General features: G+C 42.5%; 2 protein-coding genes across 8 annotated transcripts in view; one reads left to right on the top strand and one right to left on the bottom strand.

Moving 5' to 3' along the window:
• The window catches only part of GOPC (golgi associated PDZ and coiled-coil motif containing), a 21278-nt gene extending 18117 nt beyond the window's left edge, over window positions 1-3161 (bottom strand). For both annotated transcript variants that reach the window (XM_079970802.1, XM_079970803.1), the window contains exon 1: window positions 2679-3161. In XM_079970802.1, coding sequence (XP_079826928.1) covers window positions 2679-2996 — 318 coding nt within the window. In that variant the 5' untranslated portion in view covers window positions 2997-3161. The remainder of the gene's footprint in view (window positions 1-2678) is intronic.
• On the top strand, window positions 3125-14104 carry LOC307213069 (nephrocan-like). 6 transcript variants are annotated; one of them, XM_079970792.1, is made up of 5 exons: window positions 3125-3252; window positions 8787-8931; window positions 11285-12186; window positions 12853-13304; window positions 13437-14104. In XM_079970792.1, exons 1-4 carry the CDS (start codon window positions 3242-3244, stop codon window positions 13298-13300), a joined length of 1506 nt encoding a protein of 501 aa, XP_079826918.1. In that variant the 5' UTR covers window positions 3125-3241; the 3' UTR covers window positions 13301-13304; window positions 13437-14104. The 6 variants fall into 6 exon arrangements, with proteins under 6 accessions (XP_079826918.1, XP_079826920.1, XP_079826922.1 ...); XM_079970794.1 differs by having other exon boundaries at window positions 3228-3362; XM_079970796.1 differs by lacking the exon at window positions 3125-3252 and adding an exon at window positions 3408-3508.

Here is a 14104-nt window from a genome sequence, read left to right as displayed (position 1 = left end):
TTCACACCCCAAGCATCTGCCTTGGAGACTGCAGCTCCATAGAGCCTCCTCATGCAGCTCAAAAAGAGCCTCCTCATACACGACTGCCTATAGAAGGCTTTGTTCTATCCCAGGGGTGACCAACTCCCAAGAGACTGCGATCTACTTACAGTGGTACCTCAGGTTACTTATGCTTCAGGTTACAGACTCCGCTAACCCAGAAATAGTGCTTCAGGTTAAGAACTTTGCTTCAGGATGAGAACAGAAATCGTGCTCCGGCGGCGCGGCGGCAGCAGGAGGCCCCATTAGCTAAAGTGGTGCTTCAGGTTAAGAACAGTTTCAGGTTAAAAACAGACCTCGGAACGAATTAAGTACTTAACCCGAGGTACCACTGTACAGAGTTAGAGACTCTACCCCCTTTTTGGGGTTCAGGTCAAAGTTGTTAAGCTTTTTTTTAGAGAGGAGGAAAGCCCTGTTTTGGAGGGGGTGCAGGACAAACTGCCAGATCACAAACTGCCTGTTGGACATGCCTGTTCTATCCTGATTGCTGTAGGGGAAAGGGAATGCTGCAGGTGTGATCAGGAGGAGCAGCTGACCACATCCAGTCCATGGGCTCCCTGTTCTACATCCTTTTTATTAAGGTATGAACTTCATTATATGTGCACTGTAAACAATTCTGAATCCTATACCTGCTTATAAGTCCTTAAACATAACTGTTATAAGAATTAGTGAGTGGGAAAATTAGAGCGAGAAATGGGAAGGAGTCTACTGTACTGTGGCCCAGCTCCAACGCCTTAATCTTAGTTAATGATCATCTAAATCTCTGCAGCCCTAACTTATTTTGTCTGTCCTCTAAAGAGATCTAGAAGACTTATTCTGGTGAAATATGAAGATTTTCTACCTGAAGAAATAAAACAGACTGCCAATGTTTCTTATGGGCATGGTCCTATTCTGGATGAAATTTTCTGCACCATAGTAAAATCCTGGAATTGTGTGTTATTCAGACTTAACCTATACAGCATTGCTCTACAACTGTTACTGAATGATAATAATCAAGACTGATACGTTTTATTCTAATATGCTCATACCCATGCCTGCTACTACTTACTATCGTATGTACTTGATTTTTTGCATGTTGTTTGTAGCCACTGTCTTGTCCATAATAGTACTTATAATTTGGATTTAGCAGCCCAATACTATAAAGTTGTGAGAGATAGTTATTTGTTCCATCTAACAAAATATAATATTTCTTCCATAGCATACTGCAATTACTGTAATAATACAGGCCTAATTAACAATGTAAATCAATGAATAAATTGTAACAACAGCTCCTGAAAAAAGATGGAAACAAGTTTATAACAAAATGCTTATTACAGACTACATTTGCACTACATATTTTTCTCGTATTTTACCACTGCTTACACCATGTTAGCCTGGGCTTATGAGATTTTGGATTTAACTGTCTGGTGGGCCACAGGTTCCCAGCCCTGCCCTACACCTTGATTTTTGTAGTGTGCTCACACAGACTTCTGACTTACGGTAAGTATTTCCTTGTCCCTGCTCTGTCCACATTTCATGCCCCAAATATATAATATCGAATCCTACACTCTAACGGCAAAGTAGGTGCATTTGAAAAAGAGACAATGTGTTTGAGAGAAGACATAGGTAATTTCCAATTCCGGGTTAGAATTAAAGTGGGTCACAGGTCTGGAAAAAATGAAGACCACTCTGATACAGAGCATGTATATACAGAAGATGAGACCTTTTGCATTCAAAGCATGCTCTACCACTGAGCCAGTGAGGTCATGGGTCATGTTTGAATCTCACATTACCATGTAAAGGTAAAGGGACCCCTGACCATTAGGTCCAGTTGTGACCGACTCTGGAGTTGCGGCGCTCATCTCGCTTTATTGGCCGAGGGAGCCGGCGTACAGCCTCCGGGTCATGTGGCCAGCATGACTAAGCCGCTTCTGGCGAACCAGAGCAGCCGTTTACCTTCCCGCCGGAGGGGTACCTATTTATCTACTTGCACTATGACGTGCTTTCAAACTGCTAGATTGGCAGGAGCTGGGACTGAGCAACAGGAGCTCACCCCGCCGCAGGGATTCGAACCACCGACCTTCTGATCGGCAAGTCCTAGGCTCTGTGGTTTAACCCACAGCGCCATGTAACAGACTCATTTAAAAGTTCGGAATCCAAAGAGCCTCCAAATCTGTAGATATTTGATTTCTGAAAGTCTATACCCAGATTTATCAGAAGCTGGGTTTTCAGCACATTGTTCTGCCACACCCCCTAACATTACTTCCTACTACACTGAGCTTAATTTTTAGCCAGTCACCAAAACCGTAATAACTGTTGCCTACAAGGAAGAGCCATAGACGTACATCCTTGCTCCCTCCTTGACGGCAAGGTCAAGGCATAGCCAAGACGCTATGCACGAGTTGATGGAGGCGCCTGTGTCCTCACAGTATGGGGCAGGTGACACTGCTTTGCCTTGGAAGTTGGGGGAGGGGGGGTTCGCCATTTATTCCCATTTCAGAGACAGGAAACTGAGGGTGCGGCCATGATTTGCTTCCTCCTAATGCCTCTGAAGGGGTAAAGAGAGAGGGGAAACCCGAGCGTCTCCTCCGTCCCGTTCCCCGGAAGAGAGCCCACAGCGGGCGGGAGGGCAGCTATTCTCTCCCGCTCCACAAATTCACCTCGAGCTTGTGGTTGATCTGGTAGACGGTCTGCGCTTTGTGGCAGAGCTGCGCGAAACAGGAGCTGAGGCTGGTCATCTTCTGCCTCCCCTCGTAGGTGATGTCCGCCTGGTCGGGGTCGATCTCGCCCAGCAGCAAGTCCACGTCCACGAACGCCTTGTCGAACTCCTTCTCCAGGACCTCCAGCCAGCGGAACATCGACAGGCCGCCGCCTCCACCGGGAGACGACGACGAGGAGGAGGCCGCCGCCGCCCCCGCTCCGCCGCCACAGGCCCCTGAGCCCGACCCCCCGCAGGAGCCCACTCCCACGCCAGACATTGTGACCCCTCGGCGGGAGACGCCTCCGCTCTTCCTACCAGCCCTGCCGCGCTAGCGCACCGGCGCCCCCAGCCGACCCGACCTAACCCTCGCCGGCGCCCGCGGGACGGCCCCCTCCTCCCCTCGGTGCCCGCGAGGCGAGGCGGGATAGGGAAGCGTCGGCCTGAGCTCGAGAGCGGCGAGGGCGGAGCAGCGGCTGAGGGAGAACGAGGGGTGGGGGGCCGGCTCTCCTGGCGAGGCGGCGCATGCGCGCTAGGTGCGACTTCGCTTCTGTCACCCGGTAGGGCAACGCAGGAAAACCGCTGCCGAGCAGATCGGCGCTCGGCTTCTTCGGCCTGCCACAACGGAGGCTTCTTCGGCAGTCAGGCCGGTTGGGCCGAGATTCCCCACAAATCGTCGATCGACGGGCGCTGCTGCTGCTGCTGCTGCTGCTCTCTGCCAGAGGGGGCGCTGCGGCGCAGCTCTACTTCGAGGACGGCGCGAGTTTAGCAGGTTCTCATTCGCTTAAAGACGTGAGAAGATCCTTCCTCGACAGGCCTGTCTAGCCTTCCTCGACAGGCCTGTCTAGCCTAGCGTCTTGTTTCCCGCAGCGGCCGGCAATAGCGACCTGCAATGCTGCAGCTTATTGGTCCGTCGGGAGCTCGCATTGACGTTAGGAAGCCGCGCAGGAGAGAGCGCGAGGCGACGGGGAGGTATCTGAGCGCTGCCGTATTCCTAGAAGCTGTGGCTGAGCAAGGGGGTCTTAATTGGGGGGGAGAGCCATTTTTTATTACTAGGAACATCTACCACCCACAGCAAAGGGCTTGGAATTAAGAACAAGGTGCCTTTCTCTAAGCACATTCTGAGCCCAGGCACTTGTTTCCAGTGCTAGCACTTAACTTGAGGTCTTAACTGAGCTCTTGTGCTCAAAAGTCCATGCCAGGTTAGGTTTTTGTTTTAGTAAGGAAAGGAAGTTTGGTTGATGGAAGTCAGACACCCTTCCCGATCTACTGCGATCAGCCGGATCTACCTTCTGCCCCCACTACTCGAGCTCTACACAAGTGCAAGCACTGAAGGCGGGATCGGAAGGAAATACATCATGTTCCCGGGTAAAAAACAAACAAACAACAAGGCTATTTTGGCCCTAAAAAGCTCAGTCTCGAGACTAGACGTATGAACTGTTGCAGCATACAAGAAACATAAAAAAAAAAAATGGCATTGTACGACAGTGTGAAAAAAACCAGTCCCTTACGTGAGGCTTACATTCTAAATGATTAGCGTGGAAAGTTCCCTAAATACCTTATAGGCTTGAATAAGGCTTGAAATCCTTTCCATTTGTTGTGTTCAGAGTCACAGTGAATTCGCAGTTTACTAGCCTGTCCCCTAAATAGACCATCCAAACTTACTTCCATTTGTGCAGGGAGTAACACAGTACTTAAGAAGTGGGATACAAACAAACCTGTTAGCATATCTGCTGTGTGGTAATCACATTTTCCTTCTGCTTGGCCGAATATATTGTGTTATAGGGGGAGCAGAACTGCTTTCCTCCCACCTATCCTCCAAGAATATAACTTGGACAGGTGTGCTAGCATCACATATCCTAAAACACTTATTTAAAAATTCCTCCTCTCCACCCATCCGATTTTTACAAACTTGGAAGATTTTTTAAAAACTTATTTGAAGACTCATCATTTCTAAGAGCAGGAGTTTAGTCATTTAAATAAATGGCAAGAACCAGCAGTGATACTTTCTGTACTGCCAATACCCTATCATTTTGGGAAGAATTTTGTTTGATCCCTTAAAAAAAAAACCCAATAATTAGGCTGCTAAGGATTCCTTCCCTCCACCACTGTGCTGCTTTGTTTGAATACAATGTAACTGCAAAGAGGAATCTTGGCACCTCCAACCTGTCTGACCAAATTCAGTGTTACTGGCTCTGGATGGAGCTAGCATAATAGACCAATTATGCGCATGTGTACTCAAAGGCAAATCCCACTATATCAGTGAGGCTTTTTAGCATGTGTGCATATGACTGCAGTCTTAAATAAATGGGAAGGCTTTTAAAATTTCTGGAAGGCCTCTATCCCTTTGCTTGTTGGAAGAACCATGGAAAGTAGCAGCTTCCTTTGAATTTTCAGAATGACTTTGTGTATCGAGGAGTGCAGCATTTGCTCTTGATAAGACAGCAAACTCTTTTTCATCAAGAGGCATAGGTAGAAACAGTATAACAAACATTGCCCTGTCATAAAGATTATTATCACTGACAGGTGTGGTTCATTCAAATACCAGAATCCAAGGACAAATCCCTCTTCAAGTTCGTTTGTTTTTAAGCTGGGAACATACTGCCCATTGAACTTCTTATTTACATAACACCTTTTTTGATCCTGCCTTACTAATTAAATTGTCCAAGATGTCTTACATCCGTAAAACAATAACTTGTAAAACCATCCACATCAAGTAACAAACCAGCAATAAAACCAGCAGCAAACACAAACAAGGAAAGTGCAAGAATATAAAGTGAAGGTTCACGTGGTGCATGCAGGAGAGCAGAGCAGGTGCACCACAATAATGTATGGATTGCAATGTTAAGAACTGGAAACCTTTGGTGAAAAAAATAAATCACAGAATCATTGTGGGTAGAAATAGCCAGCCAAAAAAGCAATATAGGAGGAAGGAAATATCACCACCTCTACTCAAATTCTGATGCTTATCTTGAGGTAAAGAAATTAGAGTTAGTTGAAGAGAAAAAGGGTAATAATGGGTGGCCTCAATTATCCTCACATTAACTGGTACATTCAGGCCAACATAAACAACATTTCAAGATGTAATAAATTAGTCAAAGAGCCTACAGGAGAGGAGGTGGGTACATATTTAATATTGAGTGGTAGCCTGGATCTGATTAGCACTTTTATTTGTTGCTGAATGGTATATATGGAAACCACCTTAAAGAGCTTGAAGTCACATTCATTTTAGACAAGGAAACCTGACAAAGCCTAGGGCATTATTTTAAAACCAAGTTATAGGCGAGAGTCCCTTCAGGAAATTTGGAGCATGTATGCAAGCTCATGAGAATGCCATTGTAGTTAAGGAAGAGCAGTGTTGAAGAAGCCACATAAGACAAAAAGGTTTGCATTCAAAAGTCTTGCTCCAATGGGAAAAATAAAACAGGACAAAACAAATATAAAACTATTAGGCAGGCAAATAAAGTATTCAAGGAGTAATGACTAAATACATAAAAACAACAGTTTCTTTAAATGCAACAAGAACAAGAAATCAGTGGGACAAATGGTGGGACCTTTACAGACCAATCTTGAATTACATGGCCAGCTGTGTTGGCAGGGCCAGGAAGAAATACACTGCCTGCATACTGATGGAACAATTACTGTATTCTTGTCATACATGCCAAGGAGGACAGGGGCAAACATACCACTCAGAAAATTCCAAAGTGGCATAAAAACAGCATCCAGGGAAATGTTGTCACAGTGCTGCCAATGATGCCCACATGCTGACCACACAGGAAGGGAACCAATGGATTCATGATGGGCATGAATTCATGATACCCCCAGTACACACCCCTGGAACAAAATGCTCAAAATGACACCATATGAGCCCTGGTGGCATGGCCAGCAACCATCACATTAAAAACTCCAGCAATAATAACATATGGACCCTGGTGGATCAGGCCAAAGGCCTGTCTGGTGCATCATTTGGTTCTTACAGTGGCCAGCCAGATGCCTCTTGGAAACCCACAAGCAGGACTTGAGCGCAACAGGAAGGGGTTCCTACTTGTGATTGCCAGCAACTGGTATTCAGATGCATGCTGTCTCCACCAGTGGACACAGAATAAAGCCATCATGGCTAGTAGCCATTGATAACTTTATTCTTCATGGATTTATTTACTCTTTTAAAGCCATCTAAGTTTTTGGCCATCACTACCTCTTGAAGGAATAAATTCCAATGTTTGCTTATGCACTATGTGAAGAAGTACTTTATTTTGCCCTGAATCTTCTAACATTCAGCTTAATTGGTTAGTCCCAAATTCTTGCATTTTTATCTAGGCATAATTTTATATGTCTTTGTCATGTCCCCTCCTGATTGCCTTCTGGTTGCCCTCCTGGTTGTCCCAAATATTGTAACCATTCTTATTTCTCCTTTCTGCAATAATACAGAACCTTACTAATGCCAGTCTTCCTTACGCTCCACACAAGCACCATTTTGGAGCACAGTGTACAAGGGGCTGTGACTCACTGGGGGAGGAAAAGACTTTTCCAAGGCCACATCCATAGCAGCTGCACACACAGAATAGCAACAGCTCTCTTTTGCTTAGGGCAGTTGACAAACAGAAAGCAGAGGGAGGGTGACAGCATACTCCCACTGAACGTTTACATGCCCTGGCCCCAAAAAGGAATGTTAGGAGCAAAAGAGAGGGAGTTTCCTGGACTCACAGCAAACATGGCAGAGCAGGGGTTTTTTACTGCTTCTCCACAGTTGCACACAGGAATAAAAATATTGCAAGGCATCTGTAGCCCACCAGTCGCAAGAACCAGTGAACAATGCTAAGAAATAGGCTGGAGAAGGAGCCCTCATCTGGTTGAACATCTTATGCTTTACATAACAGGAGATTGTGCTTTAAATCCAGAGTGCAGCCCCACAGTAGGAAAAAGTAGTAGTAGGAAAAGTAGGGCAAGTGCACTCACACCTGCCTATATGAAGGGGCATATAAAATAATTTTATGCACAAATACAGTGATCACTCCAACTTTTGGGTTTGAAAGCAAAGAGCTCATGCAGACTATTGAACAGTGTTAGACCTGGATACAGAAGACCTGAATTCTTAAAGATGTAGGTGTGATTATGAGGAATTATTCATTCATTTTTTTTATTATTTTTTTTGCCTCCAGCTGTAAAGAGTACAGGAGTTCTGGGTGAGTGAGAGGTGAAATGGGAACACAATCCACAGATGAAAAGCAGAGGATAGTAAATCAGCCTTCCAGCATTACAGATTTTCAGTAACTAAATCCTAGGAAAACAAAAGATACACAAGTTCTTCAAGTGACATTTTTGCATCAGACAACGTTGTTGCTGCTGCTGCTGCTGCTGTTTATGAATTTTGTTTGTCCCTCTTCATCTGACGATCACAGGGCGGTTCACAACATATATAGACATTTTAAAATAACTCAAAATAAATGTTGTCAATAACCATCATTGAATTATGTAAAATATAGAAATCTATGTAAAATATAGTATATTTTTAAAACAAAGTAAAATGGCTTGATTCCTCTGGATCAATCATGCAACTATGTTTGTGTGTCGGGATAAAAGAGGAGCTTCAGGGTCTTTTTCCTGATGCTTTTAATACGGGGTCATTGAAAATCCAAAAATTTTATAGCGCACTATAAAACAGCTCTTTATCTTTTCTCCCAACTCATTCTGTGGTGTCACACTTAACCAAACTAGGAAACTACAGATAACAGAAGTGTTTGCAGATTAGGCAACAGCCAATAAATAAGATCAATTTCCATGCCAGCCAGAATAAAGATTCCTTATCATTGTTTAAACCTTTTGCTCTTTGTGATGCCTGTGAATATTTTAACCCAAGGAAGTTAAGAGATTGTCTTTTCTGCTCGCTCTCTTTTAAACAAAAGTAAAACACGCATCTGTATTATCTTTTTATCAGGTGTTACGGTATAAAAGAACACATGGCACCTAAATTCATGCTGCGGCTCACATTTAAGCTGGTGCTGCTCGGGAAGGTGCTGTTTAGGAAAATGCAGCTGTTTTGCTTTTTACTCCTCTTGTTTTATCTTTGCAGAGCTCAAACCCCCACATGCCCGCGGAAATGCCACTGTGACTTGGCAGGGAGAGTGCAGTGCTATAGAGTTGGAGAAGTGCCTAAAGAGATTGCTAAAACTACCAGGGGAATTTACATCAGCCATGGCAAGATCAAACACCTCCAGGTAGGATGGTTTATTCATCAGCTAACCTACATTTTCAAATTAGAGTGGCAAGGTGCAAAAGAGGACAGACTTATTACATATGCAATCTTTGTATAGGATGCAGAATTTGGTACTGGAGGTTTTATTGGGAGGGTGGGGTTAGAATTGCCTCTACAGATATTTCCTTTCCTATATGGCTGTTACAATATCAGGAGCCCTCTTCTCCTATGTGTCTGCTGCTGCTGCTGATAATCATCATCATCATCATCATCATCATCATCTTGTTCCATGTTTTAAACTGAAGCTTGTAGCCCAGGGCTATGAACTCAGATCTAAGCCTATTATTATTAATAATATTAATATTATTATTATTACCTTAGTTCTGAGTGCACAGCCTTGGGCTACAAGGTTCAGTTTAAAACATGGAACAAGAATATGCTCCCTTTTATTTTGTCTAAATAAAAACCACCATCCAGTGTTCTCTTCTGAATTTTAGAGAACACTTTCCCATGCTTGGTGTCAGGTGTGGGGAACCACTGGCCCCTCCAAATGTTGCTGAACTGTGACTCCCATCAACCCCAGCAAGGGCAAGGGATAATGGGAGTCATAGTTCAGCAACCTTACGAGGGCAAAAGGTTCTCCACATCTGTTCTATATTAAAACACATGGCATATTTTTATACTGTACTTCATAAAGATTCCAGTTTGACTTAACAACAGTTAAACACAACTTAATAAAATAATAATTAAAACAAGGTGAATAAAAGCACATAAATAAGCAGACTAAAAGACAAACAATAGCCAGACTATCCATCAGAGGTTGTTATCAGTAAGTAACCCACAAATGCTTGGGCAAATCAGGTGACCAAAACATAACGCATATGACTTGTAGCAGGTAAGTTCTAGCAGCAGAATAGTATTGTCATATATTAAATATCATCCATAATATTCAAATATTTATGACGTTATACAGCTGTTTTCCATTACCATTGAGAGAAATAAATTTATTTAATTTGAACATGTACAAAAAATAGCCTTTCCTCTGTACAAGTTCAATGCATGGTATTGGTAGTTCTGCAACAGTGTTGCCAAATGGCACAGCCTACTCCTGTCCCTTTAACAGTTTTAATAAGCAAAGAAGCAGAAAAAGCGGCACATTCTAGGATCAAATAAGAAACCAGGACAACTTATTTAAATCAGAGACATCCCTGGAAAATAGGGATACTAGGAGGGTCTGTATACACACAGAGTGTTAGCCACAATTGTGGGTGATTACATAGCGGCAAATCTTGGGTTTGCCACCCAATGCGCCCTTGATTGAAAACCATAACTGACCCCGTCTGACAAATGTTGCTCTAATATGTGTGGACAGATCTGTTTATTACAGCCAAAATTTACTTTTACCTCTTGTACATTAGACAGACCAATAAATGTTCTTACACAAATAGGTTTGTTTGCTCATTAGTACAAAGTGTAATCACAATTTCATGGGCAAGAAAAATAGTATTTGCATGTCATGACCAGAAAAGAAAAATGGAAGTTCTTATCAGGGTAATTGATTATTTTGTCAACTACTAACTGGATAGCCAGTTGTAACACAAACCTGTAGAGCACCTTTGCACAAAGGGCTGTTTTGTTCTTTCTTCTTAAAACTTCTAAAAGAAGTGCCAAAATTTATGTCATGAGATGATGCTAGCATTTTCTTGTGTGCTCTACAAAAATAGAAACCATCTCTGAACTATGTATGAAGATATTTCAAATAAAACACACAGTCAAGCCAAACTAAGTAATTTAAAAATCCATGGTTCTACAACTCACAACACTTCAATTCTAGAATCAGAATAGTGTTGCCATATATTGGATATCGTCCTTTATATTATTAAAAAATTCTTTTCAGTTCATTAATTTTTTACTGCTGAATCATGAAAAGATATATTTCTAAATTCAACAGAAATATTGTTTTATAACTAACAAATGCTTTGTTTAATTTGAAATACTAATGTTTCTAAAGGCACATTCTAATTAAGACATGTATCCCAGAAGGAAACTCAGCAATTCTAATTTTCATAATATTCTAATCTTTACAATGCTAGCCTAAGCACTGTAAATATTAGAGCTCAGTGGGGTTTACTCCCAGGTAAATCTGAATAGTATAGTGTTTGTTCCATGCCAAGCCTCTAGAGGGCTCCAACTTGCCATGAAACATGGACAAAATCTAGTTTGGCTAAAATTAAATCATGCTCACGTACAGTATAATATTGTTCTTGCATAACTCCCATTTATTTGAATGATGATTTGTGGTCATTCCATGAAACTAAATCCATCTCTGAATTAGTTTGGGCAGAAATAATTTTGTTGTGGCTTTTGTCCTCTAGATCACTGACATCAGCAGCATGTCTGCCCTTGAAGAATTTGTCCTGACCTGGAGTGGGACAGAATCAGTGGAGAATAACACTTTCAAAGCTCTGGATGCATTGAGGACCTTGGAACTTCAGAAAAATAAACTAAGGCACATACCTACCTTGCTTCCAGGAAGCCTTGAAGTACTGAAGCTGGGGGACAATTTAATAAGTGTTGTACATGAATCTAATTTTGAAGGTTTACAAAAATTAAGGGTACTTGAAATACAAAGCAATGTAATTTTGGCTCTTTCTTTTAGTACTCTCTCCTCCCTCAGCAGTTTACAAAGTTTGACTTTGGATGGAAATAATATGGAATATGTGTCTGGAACCTTCTACCTACCCAACCTAAAGTATCTTAGCATGGAAAACAATAAGCTGCAATCTTTCTCAGGAGGATTTTTTATATCTCTTTGCAATTTGCTATTTCTCAACTTAAATGGCAATTTACTGACAAGCACCCCTTCAGATCTGCCTGCATCTTTATTGACATTGAAGTTAGAGAGAAACCAGCTCAAAATGCTAAAATTTGGAGATATGAGGCAAATGGCAAACTTGTCAGAGCTTTTCCTGTCTGAAAATCAGCTTTCATCACTTGAGGGTGCGGAGTTTCTTTCCAGTTTAACGAGACTGGAGCTGTCTGGGAATAAGCTCCAGATAATCCCATCCAGATTACCAGTCACTCTACAGAAATTTGATTGCAGCAATAACCTGATTGAGAGAATAAAGGCGCAAGATTTCAAGGAACTACACAGCCTAAAGCACTTGTTCCTTGACAACAATGTTGTTGCCACATTTGAAGATGGGGCACTTCAGAACTGCACGCAACTGTCTAATCTGGCACTTGAACAAAATCTACTTAGTTCTATTCCATTAAGGTATGTGACTGGATTGGGCTCCCCTTTTCACACCTGCAACAACTGTAAGAAAACTAGGTGTGCCACTGCAAAATACTTAAATAACAGGGATAAGTTAAAGCCAGTGTGGCATAATGATAGAGTCAGCTGAGAACTGTGGAAACACCAGTTCAAATCCCCACTCGGCCATGAAATTCACTGGAGAACTCTAGGCAACTCACTGTTTCTCAGCTTAACCTACCTCACAGGCCTGTTGCCAGGATAAAATGGGGAGGCGTGACTGTGCATGCTGCCTTGAGCTGAATGGCGAAATGGTGGGATATCAATCTAACAAATCATGAATAGAGATTGATATTGCTTCAGAACAGATCAATGTGCAAACAGCATACATGCCACTTATTTCAGTGCGGTGGCCAGATTTTTGAGTCCAGAATCTGATTTCTAAACACAGGTGCCAGGACTCATGCCTCCCAGGAAACCAATTTAGTCTAAACCACTGTATTCCAAAGATGAGTCCTTGCTCAAATTACTCCCTAGTCTGGTTTATGTGCAAGAAATTGGTTTCAAATCACTTTTCTACTATAAGGCTAACTGGGTGTCCTTCAGGCAAGGCATTATTTCTCATCCTAATGACAGGCTTCTTGCTTTACGATACTACATAAAACAATGTTTCTTTCTTTACTTCAGACTCCCAAGTACACTAGCCAGACTGGATCTGAAAGGAAACAGCATACAAAGAATGAAGGAGCAGGAACTGCAGAATTTAAGGCACCTGCAGGTTTTAAACCTACGGAACAACAATATATCCACCATAGATCACAGTCTCTGGAAATATTTACCTCGACTCAGATACCTTTATCTGGACAGCAACCCATGGAATTGCACTTGCGAATTCCTCAAAACCAGAAGGGTGCTCACAGCCAAAGGCATAGATGTTAAAGGAGGACAATGTAAAGCACCAGCAGAAAGCCAGGGTGAAAGCTGGATGTCTTCAAGAAAGGTTCTGCATTTGTGTGCACACAACAATCTGTATTCATTAGAAGAAGGAGAAGAAATAGGAAAGAACACAAGCGTTGATAATCCCTCCAGTCTCAGAGTAAACATGGATGATTATTATGATTATGAAATATATTAAACCAGTGGCGTAGTGTGGGTTGTCAGCACCCGGGGCAAGGCAAGTAATTTGCGCCCCCTAACCCTAACCCCCAGATGTTGCGCCCGGTGCGGCCGGCCCCCCCTGCACCCCCATGCTACGCCACTGTATTAAACAGAAGTCCCCAGTAAATTGCGAACTCGAGATTAATTCGGTCCTCCAGAGCAATCTATCCCTGACATTTTTTCATTTTGACCTACAAAATTGTATGTAGTAAGCAGCTTCTAAACCTATTGAAATCATTAGCTGTACCCAGGATTGACCTGGTAAGGCTGGGCTGTTACATTCTTCCTGTTTCCAAATGTTTGGAATGGAAATGAGACAAATCTAGTGCTGTATTAATGTTGTTTAGACAACACTTCAGTGGGGCCCTAATGATGGTATTGGGGTGGCTATACACAAACCTGGTTTCAGTAGTTTGCACATGCAAAAAGTTTGGGGTGAACCGACCTGTTTCGTTTCTGATCAGTGCATGTACCATAGCTTCCTGCTAAAATCCTGTAACTTTTCATGCAGCAAATGTCCAGGATGTGTGTTCTGCTTTTGTTGTGTTGTAATTCAAGTGCCACTTCATAAAACCCTAATCTTGGCTATCTATAGCAATTAATTGTATAAACAAGATATTCATATTTGAGAGTGTGGGTAGGCAGGGTGGTAGTGTTTTGAAATCACAAAGTGCTTTGTTAGAATCCACTTCGTTGTGCATTAAATATGAGGTGTCATGGGAAAAACAAGAATGCGAATAAATGAAAATTAGTAGTGCACCAATAAAATCGACTAAACGTA

This window comes from Podarcis cretensis (genome assembly GCF_951804945.1).
Source record: "Podarcis cretensis genome assembly, chromosome: 3".
In the NCBI taxonomy this organism is placed as follows: domain Eukaryota; kingdom Metazoa; phylum Chordata; class Lepidosauria; order Squamata; family Lacertidae; genus Podarcis; species Podarcis cretensis.
This window is presented reverse-complemented; position numbering and strand designations above follow the sequence as displayed.